At 28.9% G+C, this 22,188-nt stretch overlaps 1 protein-coding gene and 1 long non-coding RNA gene across 2 annotated transcripts; both read right to left on the reverse strand.

Moving 5' to 3' along the window:
* Window positions 1-24: 24 nt before the first annotated feature.
* LOC111623124 (fibroblast growth factor receptor-like 1) lies at window positions 25-6,688 on the reverse strand. The gene is made up of 6 exons (XM_023365610.1): window positions 6,390-6,688; window positions 6,223-6,309; window positions 941-1,213; window positions 752-870; window positions 451-682; window positions 25-374 (listed from the first exon to the last, which is right to left on the reverse strand). The coding sequence occupies exons 2-6, from the start codon at window positions 6,290-6,292 to the stop codon at window positions 211-213; spliced, it is 858 nt and encodes a 285-aa protein (XP_023221378.1). The 5' UTR covers window positions 6,293-6,309; window positions 6,390-6,688; the 3' UTR covers window positions 25-210.
* An 832-nt stretch (window positions 6,689-7,520) lies between these two features.
* LOC111623125 lies at window positions 7,521-14,596 on the reverse strand. Its single transcript, XR_002756393.1, has 3 exons — window positions 14,535-14,596; window positions 12,096-12,199; window positions 7,521-7,682 (listed from the first exon to the last, which is right to left on the reverse strand). It is a non-coding gene; the product is annotated as an uncharacterized LOC111623125 (long non-coding RNA).
* Between the last annotated feature and the right edge of the window lie 7,592 nt (window positions 14,597-22,188).

The following is a 22,188-nucleotide window of genomic DNA, read 5'->3' on the forward strand; positions in this document are numbered from 1 at the left end:
CATCAGAAGTTTTATATATATAAGAAATATTTTTAATATAAAAACATTTTTTTCTTCATGACAAAACATCAATAAATAATAATAATAAAATTTCTGGCAGAATGGCAAACTTTGCTTTCACTCTAAAACAGAATTCCAATAATAATTAAAAAAAAAATGCTATAATTACAAATGGATGAGCGAGAATAAAATGACTTAAAAAACAATGTTTTAACGCTTGTAAGATGAATTGCGATTTGTTCTGCAACGGGATATTCCGTAAAGAGCAAAAAGAACTACGTTAAACACCGTAACTACTATAGCAACAACAATAATAACAATAACTATATCGCTGGTTAACCTTTCACTTTTGGGCTCCATTTGACTAGGCGGTTCTAACAAAAGAAACAATAGTTAACTCACGTGACGTTACACCTCTAATCAGATAACAATTAAAAAACACCTACTCACCTATGACAGACAGAGAGGCACTTTTAAAGTTATATCCCTGAATGTTGGCTGCCCAGCAGACATACTTTCCGGCATGTTTCATATTGGCATTCCTTATAATTAATTTGTTTAAGTAGGAGTCGTTCTCCTGTTTAACGTGTTCGGAGGATTTCAGGACTATGTACGATTCGTTGTTCACTTTAAAAGTTGGCTGCCCGTTCTTGTTATCGTTAGATGTTACTTGTTTCAGCCACTGTTAAGTAAACGTTACGCTTAGAATTTAAGTACACTCGATTATGTTAAGGTGCATAGACGTAATTACCTTTATTATTGGACGGACTTTACTCTTTACGTTGCACCGAAAAGTTGCCGTTTCGTTAAAAAATACCGTTGTGTTGACTAGATGATTTCCTGTTATTACGGGCTCTTCGTTGACTATACCTGCGTACATAAATAAATATGTAGAAAATGTATGTACATACATTAAAAAATGTAAAAAAGAAATGCCTACCGATGACGTCTAACGTAAAATTTCTCTGAATGGATCCGTGAAGATTGAAAACAATACAAGTATAAACACCACTATCCGTTTCTCTTAGACTTTCTATTAAAAGTTTATATCCGTGTATTTTTATTCTAGGCCCGTGCTCTAAAATTTTACCATTTTTATACCACGTAATGCTAGGCTCAGGTTTTGCTGCCGCTTTACATTTCAAAATGGCCGTACTGCCCGCAGGTTTGTCAGTAGAATCGAATTTATATAAATCCAACCACCTTGGTTTACCTAAACGATGTAAAAAAAAGATGTCAATGAGTGATTTTTAATTAATTAGGGCCTACTTAAACAGGTATTAGATGCCAGCTTGAGGCTCTCAATTAAAGTTAACTTTATAAATTTTATACAATGAAAACATACACAGATACTTTGGGGCCCCTTACAGTGAGAATTGTCTTTTGGACTTCGGTGTCTTTAAAGAGGGGGCCCCAGAAGTATAAGTACGGTTCTATAAAATACAATGATTTGATGCATTATTTACAATAATAAATTAGGTAGAGAACAATATAAGGTATAAATGTAATTTTTAAAATTATCATAAAAAGTTTTTGTTGATTAATAACTAAAGTTACCAGTATTTATGTACAGTACTGTACAGGGTGATCGTAATTAAAGAGTACTGTACGTGTTCTGAGCTCTGCAGGAAAAATACCATTGCACAAATCACAAGCAAATTTGGTATAAGTACAGTACAGTACAGTCCAGTATGCAGATTTCGACTTTAGGGAAAAGTTTTACTTTAAAATTAGGCCGCTAAGGCGAAATTTGGCGCTGCTGTTGCTAACACAACACTGATAATTAATTGGTCGTGGGTTCGCGCCTCGCCAATAGTGATTAGTGGATCGTTTTTAACATCAACAGATCTGAACCCGTGACTTTTTCTTATGGCGATACCTAATACCAAGGCAATATTTTATACATATAAGTAATTCCGTTTAGGCATGACATTACCACCTCCACGTTCCCAATCTGACTGTATAAAAAATTTCGCACGTATTACAACTGTACGCAGATTACTTTGGTTCCGCCATCGAGTATGCTGTACAGATCAGATTTTACAGCATGGAGATGGAGGAGGACATCTTTAATTAATGCAATCCTCAATTACACNATATAATTTGAATTAATAAACATAGACTTCCTACTGCAGCTAAACACGGCATATAAATCAAGAATAACTTATGTCAGTACTTTCTAATATATACGTGTTATGCTGGCGGCCATATTTTATCGCGACTCCAGGAGGTCGACAGAAGAGTTATATGTAAAAAGTATAAATGTATTCATTTGGATATTGTTAGTCGTTACATCTATAGATAATATAGAGAGAACTATGCACAGAATTATATATTTAAATTTTTATATATACATGCTGAATATACGTTGGCAATTATGTAAAATGATTAAATGAATATATATTTATTATTTTATTGAGAAAAAAGAAAGTAGATCCTGAACTAAAAATTCTAATAAAATTTATTTGATTTTTGTTTCAGAATTTATTGGATCCGTTTTTCAATCGTGTCCTGGTATTCTCCTTCTCACACGTATACATATTTTTATAGACAAACCTTTTGATCACTTGCATACTAAAAAGAGATCAAAAGGTTTTGAGGCAGTTTTTACATGTAAATTTTTCGATTTCTATCTGATTTTGGTAGCGTACTGTTACTTTTTACATGCAAAATATATTATTTTCATGCCGAAAACAGTACAGAAAGCCGATACTTTTTTATTATTTTATAAATTATAAAATTCTGAAGGAATATATAAAAATGACTACTAAAAGACATTAAAGTGTTTTTATATATTTATTTTTTACGAGTTAAAAACTAAATATATTTAATTTCTTACATACTTTCCAATCACAATTAACACTAGCAGAGTTTAAGTTATATTTGAGGCTCTCTTCCCTGCCTACCATTATGTAAATTTATTACATGTTATATTCTCTTATATAATATGTATATAGTGTAATAACACACCCACACATATATACAATTATAGATTATTTTTATATAAATATTTTGTAAGTTTATTTTTAAAATGAAACTACTAATAATCAAGTAGGTGTGTACACCCCCTATAACACTGTTGATTTTTCCGTTTTATATGAATTCCACGTTGTACGAGTCACTTAGATTTTACAAACACATGTGCCAGAATGTGAACGGCTCACGTATTTGTAAAATCTAAGTGACTCGTACAACGTGGAATTCATATAAAACGGAAAAATCAACAGTGTTATAGGGGGTGTACACACCTACTTGATTATTAGTAGTTTCATTTTAAAAATAAACTTACAAAATATTTATATAAAAATAATCTATAATTGTATATATGTGTGGGTGTGTTATTACACTATATACATATTATATAAGAGAATATAACATGTAATAAATTTACATAATGGTAGGCAGGGAAGAGAGCCTCAAATATAACTTAAACTCTGCTAGTGTTAATTGTGATTGGAAAGTATGTAAGAAATTAAATATATTTAGTTTTTAACTCGTAAAAAATAAATATATAAAAACACTTTAATGTCTTTTAGTAGTCATTTTTATATATTCCTTCAGAATTTTATAATTTATAAAATAATAAAAAAGTATCGGCTTTCTGTACTGTTTTCGGCATGAAAATAATATATTTTGCATGTAAAAAGTAACAGTACGCTACCAAAATCAGATAGAAATCGAAAAATTTACATGTAAAAACTGCCTCAAAACCTTTTGATCTCTTTTTAGTATGCAAGTGATCAAAAGGTTTGTCTATAAAAATATGTATACGTGTGAGAAGGAGAATACCAGGACACGATTGAAAAACGGATCCAATAAATTCTGAAACAAAAATCAAATAAATTTTATTAGAATTTTTAGTTCAGGATCTACTTTCTTTTTTCTCAATAAAATAATAAATATATATTCATTTAATCATTTTACATAATTGCCAACGTATATTCAGCATGTATATATAAAAATTTAAATATATAATTCTGTGCATAGTTCTCTCTATATTATCTATAGATGTAACGACTAACAATATCCAAATGAATACATTTATACTTTTTACATATAACTCTTCTGTCGACCTCCTGGAGTCGCGATAAAATATGGCCGCCAGCATAACACGTATATATTAGAAAGTACTGACATAAGTTATTCTTGATTTATATGCCGTGTTTAGCTGCAGTAGGAAGTCTATGTTTATTAATTCAAATTATATTTAATTTCTTTGACAATTCTTACCTGGCATCTTCGTATGTAATACTTAAATACTGGAGATGCCAGAAGGATGAAACGTTAATAATTGTTTTATTTATCAAAGTAAATAAATAACTGTTACAGATACTTAAAGCACAACCGTAAACATTTTTTACGACACTGATTTTGAATCATTCCAACAGTGTTAAATATATAAAAGTTAGCCAAAATTGTTACCTTAGATGTCACGTGTGCTCCACGAAGTTCTCTTTCTACACAGTTTTGAAAGATTTCAATTGTAAATAATGCCACACCATAAACACACAATGCCGCTTCTCCGTATGTATGTCCGCCATTTTGATTTTTATCAGCGCTACCGTATTTTGAGTTGAACTTTAAATACCTGTAACAGTTATTGATAGGCGATGATAAAGTCCGATTGGCACATGCTTTATAATAAGAACACAGTATATTTTTTAAATAACACAATGTTTCTGCTACGCGTTGAATTATTTTACGATAATTCATGCGTTTAAACGATAATATAGGCCTATAGTATTCAATCTCCAGTCTATTTAGTTCAAATTTCTGTACATTTTGTAAATAAATAAGTAGACCTATTTGAGTTAATTTAATCTTTTAAATGGTTAACTGACTTTTGGGCCACCCTATAACTTATATGTATATAAATTAAGATATTTAAAAGTAATTTTTGGAATAGAATTATCTGATGTATGTGTAGTTATATAAAGTATTTCATTCAGTTAAAAAAATCTATAATTCTCTAAAAGTTTTAGTAGTTCGTAAAATAAAGTTTCGTCCATTAGTATGCATGAAAAGATTCGTTTAAAATAATAAAATTTTATATCCTTTTCTAATTGCACGTCGTTCTGTGACATCAAATTAATTCTTTAATGCAATCCAGAATCGAAAATTCAATAGGCTGATGTGTGTATTATGTAAGGTAGTTTTTCAAACAATTCATTTTCTATAGTATGGCTTTAAATTTTTTATAATGTTCTGAAACTATAAATATTTTAAAAGTGTTTTTTTTTTTTTTTTTGGTCGTTAAGCAATTTTTATTTGCTAGCAAATCAATAGAAAATATTTTAAATTGTAATGCAATATTTAAAGGTTAAAAAGTTTCTTAAATTTCATTTATTAAAATGCATTGTCACATACAAATGGATCAACTGAACACACACACAGAGAGAGAGAGAGAGAGTTATTATGATAATTTTTCTTGATATTCCTTATAAAACTCGATAAAGAATCCCTTATTTTATCTAGAAAACATTTATTAAATAACTTGCAATTACTTATTTTAAAAGATATCCTTTCACTCTAGTGTTTATATGTAATATTATTTCTGTTGTCAATATAGAGTCTAGACATATCGAGTTTTATTTTCTTGAAATCGGATTTGTTCTCGCCGACTAAATCAATATGTCGTTTAAATAAAATTAGGCGTTATGAAAAAAAGGAAGAAAAATCTAACGCGGAATATTTTATTAAATATGTAAAAAGGAAAAGGAAATATATAGGCTATATCCTTGGCAACTTAATCAAAAGCCGAGGTCTTCGATACTGTAGCAAATTTGCATTTCATATCAATGCTTAAATATGAATGAAACGGTTCTCTCGAATTTAATGTTGGTTATTTATTTTCTAACTTTTTTTAAGTGGGGTTAAGTAAGTAACTTGCTCGAGGGATTCGTCGGTATAAATTTTAAATAACAGTTATTATAATTAATTAACTATCAGCACAGTTTTATGCTGATTAACTGTCGTTAATCAGCATAAAACTTCAGTTAAAACTGTAAATAACCGTTATGATTTCATTCTAGTTTAATGTGTTTGCATATTCATTCATCACATACTCAAGTTAATGCATTCATATTTTTATAATATTCAAATAATACTTCTTAAAATCAATGGATTTACTTTTTATACTATTAGTAATACAATTTACTATTATTATAATTATTTGCAAGTTAATACAAACTTTAAAATGTTACAGTATATTGATATACTTACTTCCAAAATGATACTTCTTATGATGGACTTCAGGATAATCATTTTCTATCTGACTATTTTGCGAAAACATAGGTAATTCTTTTTCCTCTTGATATATATATAAGAATTTAATCTGATTATTCATAAAATGAACTACGAATAATATCAATTTATAACCTTAAACTTACCGATAATTTCTAAATAAACAATGGCTTCAACACTACCAAATCCGTTGGTAACTCTACACGTCCATTCGCCTCCATCTTGTTTCTCCGCTTGCTTAATTTTCAACACACCTTTTCGAGTTACTTTATAATTTAAATCACGTTCGATAGCATCGTATGTTTCTTTATCCTTCTGCCATTCGTAAAAATAATCCTGTCCATCGGCATCAACTGGGCACCTTAACTGTACTTCTTTTCCTTTGACGCCATATATTAGTATACTTTTTAGGCGAATTCGGGGAGGATCTGGAATTATTTTAATCGTTTAATGATGGACTAAAATTGTTTTCATACTACGCTATTTACTAGTGAAATGCTTCTTGTATAATTTAATGAGTATTATGTTAAACGTACAGTCGACCCCCCTATAACACTGTTGATTATGAGCCGTTCACAGCCCGGCACATGTATTTGTAAAATCTAAGTGACTCGTACAATATGTAATTCATATAAAACGGAATAATCAACAGTGTTATAGGGGAGTCGACTGTTGTACTNCATCTGACGTAAATCATGTGAGAATAAGCTGGTAAAAATATCGCCTTTGGGATCGACTCCAATTTCTATAATAAATACGAGAAGAATGGATCGTATAAAAAAGCATTATTAACTATTTTCATTAGCAAAATGTCGGCAATAACCTAGATTTGTTCCATTCTCCTCTATTTATATAAGAAAAGTATCCATTTGGTTCTTCTATATTGAATCGTTAAACAATTCTTCCTGATCAATATTAATTTCTATTGTCAGTAGCATACGAGAGAGAAGTGAGATAAAAGGCCCTAGAGCTTTACCTTTCTCTGAAAGTCATAAAAATATATAAATAAAATAGTATTAATTAATAAAATATCGTGGAAATTTTTCTGGCCTTCTATGCCTTTTTATTTAAGGTTTCTAGCCAGTAACAGTCGACCCCCCCTATAACACTGTTGGTTATTCCGTTTTATATGAATTCCATGTTGTACGAGTTACTTAGATTTTACAAATACGTGTGTATAATTCAAAAATTTAAATTTAAAAATTACGCCACGTGACTTTCTAACACCTCGTACAGTTAGAATATACTTGGAAATATAAAAATATAATGCTTCGATTAACTTTAAATAAAAAAATATAATTGAAATGAATTAAATAATGCAAACTTACCATCAAATTTATTATTTAAAATCGAAAATAATTGAAAACTTTCTTCGTAGTGTCTTCTCTACTTCATCAATACAACACACTGTGATACCACCTAGCGGCTAAATTCTGAAACTAAAAGTTTTTCTCTTGTATATTATTTCTCTTTGACAATTTCTCACGTATATATACGTAGAATCGGTAGTCCTTCCACGTGATATATGGAGGGTGAAGGTCATTATTTGGTTATTTTTTCAATACAAAAGGGCAGAATTCAGTTTGACCAAAACAAACAAAAGGTTTACTAGCCCGGGGCATAGCTTGGACACGTCTGAATAGAAGTTTTAGTGAATGCGGGGGTGCATCTCGGGTCCTCTAATTGTTTCCTGTAGACAGGTGAATTATGCTTTCACCTGTCAGTGTGAATTTAGTCAATAGAACTCCGGTCCACTTTCCCAGTATACTTTACTTAAGGATCTCACACGTGAAAAGATGAGCTCCTTTAAAGTAAAGGGGGCCCTTGGAAAACTCTTTTGACGCCTAGAATAATCGTTCCTTTTGTATTTTTATACAAGAAAACCTTGGGATATTTCAGTACACACATCTGCTGTTAAATTCTTTGCTCTATTTTGTATAAAATTAAATTTTACAATTAAAAAAACAATGTATTGTTTTAACACACTTTTCAATTTACTACTGAAATTTTATCTTAAAACTCGCAAATTATATCAGAGAAAAACACAGAAAAATATAAAATAAATGGCTTAAAATTAGAGAAAGGTTACCCGCGACTATGTTGTGTTTTCTAGGGTTTTTTTCACGTATATAACACCTAAAAAGGGGACAATTTTCCATAGAAATCCGCCCCCCCTTTGGCATGTCTCCCACTTTTTTGCAACTGATTTTAGAAGCAAAACGCAATTACTCATCGATAAAAGTTTGAAAAATTATATTAAAATTAAACCTAAAAAAAACCACGCAAAATCTATCGCTTCTTTCGTCTTCCAGCGTGTTTATCGTATGGAAATAAATCACTAACCCCCATCAAACATTGTCGCCACCTAGCGATGAGAATTTACAAACAACATGTCAAATTTTGTAACCGAACTTTCGTATTTTCCACCTGTCAAAACACTAAAGTTTTATGACCTTTCAACTCTAGAATCAAGCAAAGACAATAATATATATCAATAGGAAAAAGCTTTCGACCAGTCCATAATTTTTATTTTATAATAAATTATCTTCTATCTTCTTCTTCTTCTACCGTTTTAAAACTTTTAATTAAATATCCTTTACGTCACGACAGCAGGCCAAAATAATTAATAGACGTTTAAATACAATTTTAATTACTATTGAATTAAATATCTTAATTGAAATTTAATAAATTTACAATTAAGTATTAGTTAAACGAAGTTTTAAAATCATACCTCATTATCTAACGTAATAAATAAATTATTATCGTCGTGTATTTGATATTTTAATTAAAATTATTTAAATGCCAATAATATATTTTTTAAAAATTTAAATTAGCCTATAAAAGCAACCGTTAATAATGACGTCAGCGAAATTTAAAAAACGTCATTCCAGCGTCTTGTATTTGTAATATAACGAATAAACTGGTTTGTTACTTTAAATAAATAATGTAATTTAGATTCTTAATTAAATAATAATAATAATAATAATAATAACTAAAGAATTATTATTATTATTATTTATTTTTTTCTGTTTGATCGCTCATAAATCTGTAAGAATCAAAACAGGAAAAGAAAGTCAAACAAAACAAAATTGATATATTTTCATCGCACGATCCAACTTATACATTTTTAAACTGATGACTTGCCTGTAAACATGTTCTGAGTGTTCTCACGTCTATCCTCTAGCTATACATTTATATAGAAGCATATAAAAAAAGGTAAAATAACTTATAAAGCGTTTAGACAGACACATTTTTCTTACAAATTTGCATAAATGTTAAAGATTTTTATGCTTTCCATCTGACGTAAATCATGTGAGAATAAGCTGGTAAAAATATCGCCTTTGGGATCGACTCCAATTTCTATAATAAATACGAGAAGAATGGATCGTATAAAAAAGCATTATTAACTATTTTCATTAGCAAAATGTCGGCAATAACCTAGATTTGTTCCATTCTCCTCTATTTATATAAGAAAAGTATCCATTTGGTTCTTCTATATTGAATCGTTAAACAATTCTTCCTGATCAATATTAATTTCTATTGTCAGTAGCATACGAGAGAGAAGTGAGATAAAAGGCCCTAGAGCTTTACCTTTCTCTGAAAGTCATAAAAATATATAAATAAAATAGTATTAATTAATAAAATATCGTGGAAATTTTTCTGGCCTTCTATGCCTTTTTATTTAAGGTTTCTAGCCAGTAACAGTCGACCCCCCCTATAACACTGTTGATTATTCCGTTTTATATGAATTCCATGTTGTACGAGTTACTTAGATTTTACAAATACGTGAACCGTTCACAGCCCGGCACACGTATTTGTAAAATTAAGTGACTCGTACAACATGGAATTCATATAAAACGGAATAATCAACAGTGTTATAGGGGTGGTCGACTGGTATTATAGCTTTTATATTATTGCTATAAAGCAATAAAATTTTAAATATAAAGTTATAATTTGTTTACAATAAATTACTAACAGTTTTGGTAGCGTAAAACTTTATAAATTTAATAGATTTATAAAGGTATAGAGCATTGGCATTTAACATTCCATTATACATTCAATAGCATTTATTTCGAATGCCACTGACTACTATAATCATTATCAACTAAGAAATACTCGATTAATCTTATTAACACAATTTAATAACACAATTCTACTCAATTAACTGATCAAACTTAATTCCGTTCTTAAAAAGTAACTTATTAATTATTCAAACTGTAAGCATAAATTCTTTTTGTTGAATAATTAAATTCTATGAATTACAAATTAATGAAGCGGGTGGGGTTTTTTTTTATTTTTAATTTTATTTTCCTCCTATCTTTTTGATTATCCAACATTCGATGTTTAAAGAATCTTTCTTCCTTTAATTCGCTTTTAATTTATTAAAAATTAACTATCAAGTCCTAATTAAAGAGATTATACGGATTTGTTGTTGTTGCTGCTGCTGCTGCTGCTGCTGCTTGGTGGACATTAAATAAGTGAAAGGGTGACTTAAAACTTTTTCATTTTTAATTATTTTTAAAGTAATGAACTATTCTAATTTTTAATTAAGATCCATTTAAATTTCTTTATAAAATCTCCTCGTATACAATGAATAGAAGGCTATTTTTTAAAGTAAAAGTACATTCTCCAAACTTTATAACAATTATAAAGTTGGGTGCTCATTTATACATACATATCATTGTACTTTTACAAATGTTTTACTGTATATAGCATTCTAACTGTAGTGTTTAGTAGTGGTCTTAATATGACCCCCCCCTATAACACTGTTGATTTTTCCGTTTTATATGAATTCCATGTTGTACGAGTCACTTAGATTTTACAAATACGTGAGCCGTTCACAGCCCGGCACATGTGTTTGTAAAATCTAAGTGACTCGTACAACATGGAATTCATACAAAACGGAAAAATCAACAGTGTTATAAGGGAGTCGACTGTGTTCTGTATTGTGACTATATACTGTTCTTATTGTATACTGTATAGTGTTCTTACCGTACTGTACAGTATAATACTACTATAAAGTACAACGTTCAGTAGCAAAGCATGAAAGTTACTAGTATGACAATATAATTTAGATATAGGAGCAATTCTCATGCATTATTATCATAATTATAGCTGTAATAATTTATTACAGTTATAGAAGACATTCTTAAGCATTACTACTATAATAATAAGTACAATTTTCTTATAATTATTTACATTTATAGCCATGATATCAATTCTTATGTATTACTGAAAGATACTACAGCAATTCTAATACTAAGATATTGAAGATATAAAAAAATAACATCCCATAATAGCTACTACGAAGCACTGTAATGATCCTAATCGTAAAATGGGATCATTCTAAAGTATTGTTTTTGGCTTTACGGAGCTTAACACATAACGTGCCATACTAACCAAGATTTACGGTTCTGTGGTAGACCATTGTAAAGTAAACCAAAGTATAGATTCTAAATATAAACAAGAGCATTGTAATATATTTTTATGTATAAATAAATATATATTAGAGCTTCTGCTATATTTATTTTATACTTTTATAGCTTTATATAAGTTTAAGAGTATAAGATTAACCGATACTTAAGAGATAATCCGGGTTAAGTTTGAACAGGTGGGTTCGATAGAAGAATAGAAGAAAATATAATAAGTCTCTAGTTTTGTAACACAATAAAAACTATTATAGCATTTCTAAACGGGTCAAAAATTAAATAAATAATTGATAAATTTTTAAGGATTTTTAGATAATATTAAACTATATAAATCGACAAAGTTAGTCGTAAAGGTGACAATTAGTTAATGGCAACGACAATATCTCTTTTTAGATTTTTAAAAACTAGACATATAAATCTTACCTGTCTCACACTTGATAGATTTATGAACTATTTGTTGACTAAAAACTCCTACAATCATTCGTGTAGTATCCCAGGATTCGCTAAGAAGCAACCAATGGCGTATCCTGTAAATAAACGTCATCTCGAACATCACGTCTTCATATCGCTGATAGGAAAAAAGGAACAGAGAGAGAGAAAGAGAGAAGCGAGCAAAAAAAATGAAGAAAAAAAATCTCAGCATGCTAAAGAATTGTTCCAATTGGTAAACGACCTCTCATAGGACAGGTTATGGAAGATTTTTACGATATATTCTCTTGATAAATATCCTGTCAGGGCGTAACATGACAGGATTAGGTGACGTATCGCCGATAGGCGTGATGACTTTGACATTAAGCGGTTATTTAATGGTTTGATTTGAGGCAAATCTAGCGATTTTTACTATTTCTTAATCACGTGATTTAAATAAGGGATGTTCTTTCGTTACGATAATACATAAGAAGGGAAGATTATATCAAAAATTTAATGCTCGTATATCAATATATACTTTCAATTCAGCTTTAAGAGATTTTTTCTATCGATAACGCATACAAGTATCGAAAAAAATTTGAGTGGGTTGCTGCACTTAAATATTTAAACCTGTGTTTCTCCCTCTCTCTCTCTCTCATATATATATATATATAGGCCCTATATAAATCTAAATATTGATAACTATAAAGCATTAGTTGAAAGTATTTACATACCTGTATGAATCCTGAAGTGCCCTTTCAATTGCCCTTTGTTGTAGAAGCTTTTATTACAGAAATAACAGACATANTTGCTTATATTTTTTTAATAATTAAAAAAATATATTTAATGTATACATTTTAAATTAAACTTAATTATATTTATACGACGTAAGTATTAATTAAATTTATATTAAATCAAACTAATTATATGAATTGACATCGCTTTGATCAAAGAGATACGTTAGAGTAGGCAATACAATAAAGATTATCAATTTAAAAATATATATTTTAATTAAAAAAAAATATAATAAATACATTAAATATTTTATTAAATTGCTAATTAAATTTTTAAATATTAATTAAAAGCTTTTTTTTTTTTAAGGTGTAAAAGTGTATTCGAAGGGTCTGTACAAGTACATTACAAAGTAGAAAAATAGTCAATAAAAAATATAATTATTTAGAATTTAATATTATTTAGTTATTGGCTTGTAATTTCACTTATTAGAAGAATTATTTCGTGACAAAATTCGATGACATTATTATAATTTATCAATGTCAAATCAGCAAGACCAGTTTCATACGATAACGGCGACTCGACGTCCAAAGTAGAAAGCCATTTAAGAAAAATAAAGAGAAAGGTATTATTAACATTAGAATATATTTTCGAATAATATAAAATATACAGAGAGTAAATTTTTCAACTTAAACAATATTTATCTAATCAGTAAATATGTCTTTATACGGTAGAGCTTACGACAAAACTAACAGAGTCTAACTCACTGTTGATCTAAGTACTTGTGATATCTGACAGTAATTCCACTTCTAAACAGGAGCATTCCAAAATCGTTGAGACTTGACAGGTAATCAGTGGTTTGTTATCGTCTTTGGTTACTTCTTTTACCGAAACAAACATTACAAGAGTGGATTCTTCTACCGAAAACAGAGATAAAAGTCGACAAGAGAAAAATAAATCTTTAAAACATCTTCTTTTATTCCAACATATAATTTTGTTTCTTCTATTTAAATCTTATTTACAAATCTCTCTAATGTTAATGCCGCTTTCTAATAGTCTCTTCGTCTTTATTTTTTTTCCTTCTTCTTCTTCTTCTTCTTCTTCTTCTTCTTCTTCTTCTCCTTCCTCCACTTTCCTTCAGTTAAATTAAAAAAAAAAAAAAAATGAGTAATAAAAATTCGGTAATTTGCTACAGGAATTTAAAAATCTTCTTCAGATTATGTATAATTATTTTTTTCTTTTTCTGTTTGAATTTCTAAGTGTTTCGAATGAAAACATTATAAGAATTAGGTACTTAATATGCGAAGAAGAGATGAATAAATAGTAAAAATATAATGTAAAATTTCGTTTTAAATCCTTAACTAAATATTTTTGTAATAACTTAATATTATATAAATATATATATTTTTTCGTTTTTAATATTATTTATTTAACACTCGATCGTTAATACAAATATTTGTTTAAAGAAATCTCCTTGGTTCGTATGAGATAACGATGTTTTAACTTTTAAGAATAGGCGGCATTTTCTTAAATAGATTACGTTTAGATTAATTTTTAAATATACCGCTTAAATATTATTTTTAATTTTGTAAAATTGTATATATATATATTTGAATTAAAACCGTGTAAAATTAAATGTATAATCAAATGATATTCTATAGAAATTTGTCACTCAGAAGATACATTAATTAAGCAAGAATTAATAATAATAAAAAAGCATACATTCAATTATAAATCAGTTAATTAATAGCGAAGATTGCGGCCGAAGTTTTCATTTCTAAAACGTGAACGTCGAACGTCGAGCGCCGCTTTCTTAATTAAGCGGCGCTCGACGTTCGACGTTCACGTTCACGTTCGACGTTCGACGTTCACGTTTTAGAAATGAAAACTTCGGCCGCAATCTTCTCTATTATTAAAAGAATGAATTAATTTAAAACAGAATTATCACTTTAATAAATCGAGTAAACAGTTTAAAGTTTAGAAAAATATTGAATATCCATTTAAAAAAAAATTGTATAATACAAATCGCGCTTTAAACTCAAATGGTGTGCTATTATTGATACAAAGCATAGCAAATCTTTTCATATCATCTACCAATAGGAACTTGGTCGTCTATCCTATGTCAATATGTAAGCTTGAATGCAATTCCCATCGGTTGAATAAATTTATCACGTTTCTATCAATCTCCCTCGAGAATTTTACGCTAATAAGAGATCAAACATACTTCACGTGTATTAGTTATATATATATAAAAATTAAATTTAATTTAATTTAAAAAATAAAAAATACAGTATATATATATATATATTTTTAAAATCAAATTTTTGTAAAGTGTATTGGACTGTGAAGAGAGGGGTAGAGTGATGTTTTCATTAAAGAAATGATGTCTTTTGAAGTAAGATTCTTGATTACTTTTGATCTTATCTGGAAAATTTATATCCGAAAACCTTGTTTGAACAGATAAGTAAATGAGTGGATTTAAGTTTTCTTTATTTAATTCATTAAAAATGATTAAATGGTAATGGTTGTGAGTAATGGTTCTTAATTGTGTACGAAAGGATCATTTAAGGAAAAGATAAACATGTTATTTTCTTATACATTCCCTCCTTTTACGTGCTATTTACTGTCGTAATCGATACTTCTCACTGTAGAAATAAATATACCCGTTTGGATACGTAAATTATTATTAAAATATTGTAAATTCTTCACACTAACATATAGAAGTTTCGCAGTGAAGTGATGAACTGTGACGAAATTCTTGTAAAATATTTAACAAATGGAAGGTTCTAATTAATTTATTAACTTAAAATATCTACGCTGGAAATTTTAGGGCCCCTCCCCTCTGTATCTGGATCAGGATATAGAGACCCGGACATAGAGGAAGGCCCCAAAATTTAATTAAAATTTTGTTTTATTTGCTTTATTGATTTTATTCATACATTTTGATGGCTTTTAGAAAAGGATAGGGCACTATAAATTCGACTAATCAGAGATCAAAGAGGGGGAGAAGGGAGTGAAGATGAGAATTTTCTCTTCCTCTTTCTGTTAATAAAGATAAAATCTTGTATAATTAAATAAAATTTTTTAAGCTTTTATTTAGAAAAAATACAAATAATAAATTATATTTAAAAAATAATTTTAAAATGTCATAAGAATTCTGAAACAAAATAATGAAAGAAAGGAGTTTTAACGAGAAGGTTACGCGACGCGAAGCGACGTCGCGTAGCGCAACCTTCTCGTTTAAACGATACATCTATAAGAAAGTGGAATCGATTTGTAAAATATCTTAAAATATTTCAATACTTTTCGATATAAAATATATCAATTTGAAAGAAATATTCGGAAATTGTTTTTAATTTTTTTAAGATATAATTGAATTTTAACGCGTCGCGCCGACGCTCGCGACCAAGCGAAAGCGACCATAATATCGTAACCATAGCTTTAAAACCAATATCTTAAGCAATTTTTTTATAATAATTTACTTTTAGATTTTTTTACTCTTTATTTTAAAATAATAAAGGGTATAAATTGTCTTTCTGTTTCACAATAAAGAGTAAAAGAGCAAGTGAGAAGGATACGCGTCGCGTCGCTCAGAGCATACATGATTTAATAAGGAGAGAAAATATAATTAAAATGATCAATTTACTTCTTATATTATTAATTAGTAATTTAATTAACGAGTGGGGATTAACTCTGAAAAATAAAAATAAATAAATCCTTTTAATAAATTCATCAAAACAAAGATTAAAGTAAAATTCAATAAACACTTTATTTAAATATTAATGTTTTACTGAAATTAATTAAAATGATATAAAATTTTACTTAATTATAAATAATTCTATATTAATTGGCTTAATTACATTTAATTTAAATTAAATCGTTTGTAGTTTTGTTTAATTGTGATAAAGCAGAAAACATCTTGACGTAATCAATGACACTTTGAGAGGAAAACAACTAATTAATTCATTTAATATTTTTATTATTTATAATCAAGGCCTTACATAAAGGCTCTTTTATATTATGGCCTTAAACCATAATATAAAAGAGGCCCTTTTAATAGTAATCAATTTAAAAAAAAAACAACATGGTAGGGCTCTTATTTGTATCAAGAGAAAGGTCCTAGACTTGTTATAGCTTATGCCTACGAGTCTAAACCTAACCCCGGACCCTAAGATGTAGGCCTAGTTGTTTACGTTGTATTTATGACAAGAGAAATTGAAATGTACGCCATTTTGAATCTTACGAAATTAGTACAACGTTTACTATAACTGTAGAAACTCTTACGAAGGCCCAATTATATGAGGATAAAGAGAGCTAGATTGCCCCTCAAATATAAAAAAAGAGCTCGGAATTTCATTTATATTAATGAAAAACACTTCATTTACAGATGGGGCCTTTATATCTAGATTCATCCATAAGCTTTTTGTACGAAGATGAAATGAGACCTAGTACAAAGGCCCCAACTGTGTGAATAAATCTAGACATATATAAGATTAGGAGTCATTTAGTCTCTTATCCTAACTCTGCAAAATTCCGTACAGACAACCAGACAGTTTATTTAAATTAAAGTAAATAATTTAACGTTAAAAGATGAGCTATTTTCTAGTGTATTTTACTGGCAATTTTTCACATTTAGAATTGATTATATACAAAATTAATCTTGGAGAAAGATAAATTATTTAAAGTTTTATTCGATTTTAAAAGAATTTTACATCTATTAAAAATATTGAGATTGAAAGAAATCAACTTTTTCCTCCATCTTCACCCTCCCCCCATCACTACCAGATAAAAGAGGATTTGTTGACATTTGTAGTTCCTCGTCTTACCAAACCTCTAGAGATGTGTTGTCAAGTGTAGAATTTCGTTTTGTTGTTACAGTAAGGAAATCAGAACAAAGATCGGATTGAATTGCATCCTTCCCAAGACTAGAAACGTCAAGAAAAAAAAATAAAAAGTAAAATAAATCTTTATTGAATAAATTTGTAACACTTTCAACTAATTATTATAACCTATTTTTACTACTTTTTTTTTCCCTAAGAAAACAACACTAGAAGGTAGTAATTGTTTTTAAATTTTAAACTTAATTATTATTAATGTAACATGGTAGAATCTAGTGACGATTTTAAGGGTTTCTTTTGCTTGGTTTTGATGGGATACGGCAACACACGAGCGATTTTCTAAGTTGGGTACTTCCCCGGGGGAATTTTCTATGGAAAACTGGCCCCTATTTAGGTGTTGACGTGAAGAAAACTTAGAAAATTCGTGTCTCCAGCACGAACCCGCGCCCAACTACTGTGTTCGGCGGTTTTATCCATCTTTTGCCTAAGATCTTACATATTTAGGAGCCTTATATAGTATAATTATATACTAAGTACTCGTAATTTAATACTAGTTAAGTTCTATACATTGTACAGATCCCGTGATATGTGGTGTACGTAATGCAAACGTATAAGAGTCCACGTTTTCAACCTAAAACCGATTAGGTAAGCGATTATTCTAATAAACTTTTTGCATTCTTAGCACCTCTATAGTTTATTTTTCGTGATTTGGCCTTTTTCGTGTATTCATTTCTTTATATTAATGCTTTTTTTTAAGTCGGCGATTCATTCGGACACCTTGTAAAACAATCTGAGTCGTATTTCTTAAGACAAATTGCCTTTGAGAGCGGTGAGGCTAATCCCAAATGGGAACAGGATTTGTGACTTCTTAGTAGAAAGCAAACACTCTTTCATACAACCACCCTTGGCTACTTATAAATAATAATGTTTTAATGTATTTTTTTTTCTTTAAAAATCGTCACTTTTTAACGGAATTTACATATATTACTTATATTTTCTACTGGTGATGCTGTAGAAGAGTCTTGAAAATGAATGAAAAATACATAAATTACTGGTACTGTATACAATCTTCCTCTTTACCACGTAAAAAATACATATATTTGTGTGGAATAGAAGATTTTATTCAGCTTTTTTTTATTGTCTTTTGCATTGTTGAAGGTTAAATGACGATTTTTACAATAAAAATGGAGATTTTAGGGGGTTGAAAAGGGATTACATTGTTTTGGAATAGAAAAATTAGTTGAGAAGTGCAAGAAATGTTTGTGTGTAACAAACAAAACATGAAACGATGGTCGTACCAGGGACTAGAACACAGTCCGGTGCATCGTTCATGTTTATATTATTTCTATTTTTGGTTTATTTGTGGTCGACGGGGTTCTTCCAACGGGACAGTGGGCTCCAGGGCCGCCGATAAAGCGAAAATCCCAAAGGAGACACCGGAGGACGGCTCAAGAACGGGATATGCCCCGGAGAGCGGCCCTGCTACCAAAGGGGCCTGCAGGGCGGAATCGGAATCCGTATCTTAATCCGGATGTAATCGACCAACTGCGGATTCGGCGCAGGGCGTTGGATCCACCCAATGAGCGGGCAGTCGTCCCGGAGAAACCCCCCGCCGAACAAAGGGGCTCGGATAACTGTTGAATTATAGATTGTAGGCAACAAGCAAAAAACTTGGAGCCAAACAGTATCAGGTTCTGGTGGTGTAATTGCTGCAGTTTGCCAATTTACTGATAATTATCCATGTATAGACATATATTATACATGCATACATGCAAGTTATATACTGTAAAGGAAGATTTTCGTACATAGATACTGTACAAAATATCTTCCTATATATAAATATAAATAAAGTCCAAAAATTTAAATTTTAATTAATATAATAATTGGATTAATTTTTTTAAAAATATTTTACATTTAAAAAAATTTTTACAATTACTAAATTTAAGAATATATTTTGCGGAAGTTAAGCCATTTTATTTACCGTGCTGCCATCTTACGGTATGAAAACATACTATTTTTATTTAAAAAAATTAATTTAATTCAAAACATTCAGAGTTTAAAAAATGTCCACTTTGATTTATTAACATTAAAAAAAATATTTTGATATTCCTCTGTAATATTCAAAACAAATAATAATAATAATAATAATAATAATAAAACTCTAATGATAAATAGCACTTTATTAATATAATATTTTTAATTATGAATTCAAATTATAAGTATTAAATTTGACTAATTTTATAAAATGTTATTTTATATCTTTAAATGTATTTATTATATAATTTAAATATAGAATAAGTCTATATATTTAATTTAAAAACAAATTACATAAAAACCAAAACAGATTAGTAATTCCTATTACATAAGTGTTTTAATTAATAATTAATATTATATAAAAATACAAATTAGAATTGAATTATTTATTACATGAATCTAAACAAATAATTAATTTTTAATTGCCATTCCTAAGGATCCAAGATGGAGAAAACAAGATGGCGGAATCCATAGAGTCCTCCATTTTGGTTCCTCCATAGAAAACTTAATATTCTATTAGATTACAAATGGATTTTATTGATTTAAAATCGGATTCGTATTAAATCTGCATAAGATTTTTTTTTTTAATAAGAACAGCAACTTCCATCTTTGCATGCCTCGTAATTTTCTTTCTTATAATGAATCTTTGTATGTTTCTTCAGGTGATCCTTTCGACCGAATCTCTTATTGCAAATGTGACAAGGATAAGGCCGAAGTCCTGTGTGTGTCCTTTTATGACGTATGAGTTCTTCTCTTCTCGTAAATGATTTATTACAATCTTTATGGTCACATCTGTAAGGTCTCTCGCCTGAAAGTAAACAAGTTGATTAACGTATTGCTTGTCATTAAAAATAAAATACTTATTAAGTGTATAAAATTACGTCGATGCAATGCTTGTTTACAAAATTCGTTAGAGTTATAAATGCAACGTCATTGAGACTTTGTATAATAATAATTATTACAAAATATGTAAATTTTTAGTAGAGTATAGCTTGAAGACATACAAAAAATATGTGATGCTTCTATGTTAATTTATATTTGAATAAATGTTTAACTAACTAGCCCTTGGCATTAGAAGAATGGAAGAGATTTTATGCAAATTATACAGTCGACCCCCCATAACACTGTTAATTATTCCGTTTTATATGAATTCCATGTTGTACGAGTCACTTAGATTATACAAATACGTGAGCCGTTCACAACCTGGCACACGTATTTGTAAAATCTAAGTGACTCGTACAACATTGAATTCATATAAAACGGAAAAATCAACAGTGTTATAGGGGGTCAACTGTGTATTTGTAAATAAAATTGTTAAATATAACTAATGCTATTGAATTTACATATTGATTTATATTAGAATAATAATACACAGATGTACTGTACTGTATGTGTATTTGTTCTATTTGTATTTATTACTCTTATTCAGCCATTTTTCTTTTATTTTTATTAATTGAATTGCATTTTAGTTATATAAAGAAGGTAGAGAAAATAATAATTATTATATATACTAACTTATAGAATAATCAAGTTATAATAATTACTAATAAACTGTATTGAAGAGAAATTGTAATGAGTTTGTGAATAAATTTCTTTTATTATTGTAATGTTAAATAATGAGAAAATATTATTGTCATTAAAATAAACTTCATCCTTGACACAAGATTATAATACGACATCAAATAAAACGTAAAAATTGCTGACAGTTAAGTTACTATTTCAAAATACAGCAAAGAGTTGCATAACATTTCTCGCTATTAATTAAAAAAGAACTTTTTAACAGCAAGAAATGTTATGAGACTATTGTTATGAGAATCTTTTTATATTTTTAATTACTATAAAATGGTAGAACACTTAGTTTTTAGGTAGTAATGAGTTTCATAAAAATTGTAAATGCTAATAACAAATAACATCTTCATTATGTTTAACTTCTATCGAGATATGACACGCTACGCTCCTCACTCCCTCGACTTTTAATCACCAAAATTTAATAGCATTAATGTCTTTTGTGCACGAACTACCATGCCAAATTTCGTTTCTACATCATCACCTCATTCTGAGATTTTAAATGAAATACATGTCAACACATACAAGGGAGAGTATCTTTCCGGAGGACTTTCTATAAGAAATTAGCCTTTATTTTGGTGGTGTCACTTTAAAAAAACTATGAGAATGAGGCCTGGAACTTCAAAAATAGTTAATTAATAAAAAAATATTATAATTCTAATATATTATACATTCTTTTGTATGAATTTAGATAATAGAAATGGCCTTAAGATATAATATATGAGAGGCCCTTTCCCTCCACTAAATAATGATATAGGTAAAAATGTCAGGCTATAAGCTATAGACTCATAACGCAAAGCCATTGTTTAGGTTGTGTCCGGCCTTGTTTATATTTACAGTATATAAATTTTGTTTAAAGAACAGTTAGAAATGAACCTGATTCATTGCAAAGTTGACAAGTTAGTGTTACTAATTGTAATTAATTCTGGGGCCTCTTT

Source organism: Centruroides sculpturatus, unplaced genomic scaffold, assembly GCF_000671375.1.
Source record: "Centruroides sculpturatus isolate CEXI.00-Female unplaced genomic scaffold, Cexi_2.0 scaffold136, whole genome shotgun sequence".
In the NCBI taxonomy this organism is placed as follows: Eukaryota; Metazoa; Arthropoda; class Arachnida; order Scorpiones; family Buthidae; genus Centruroides; species Centruroides sculpturatus.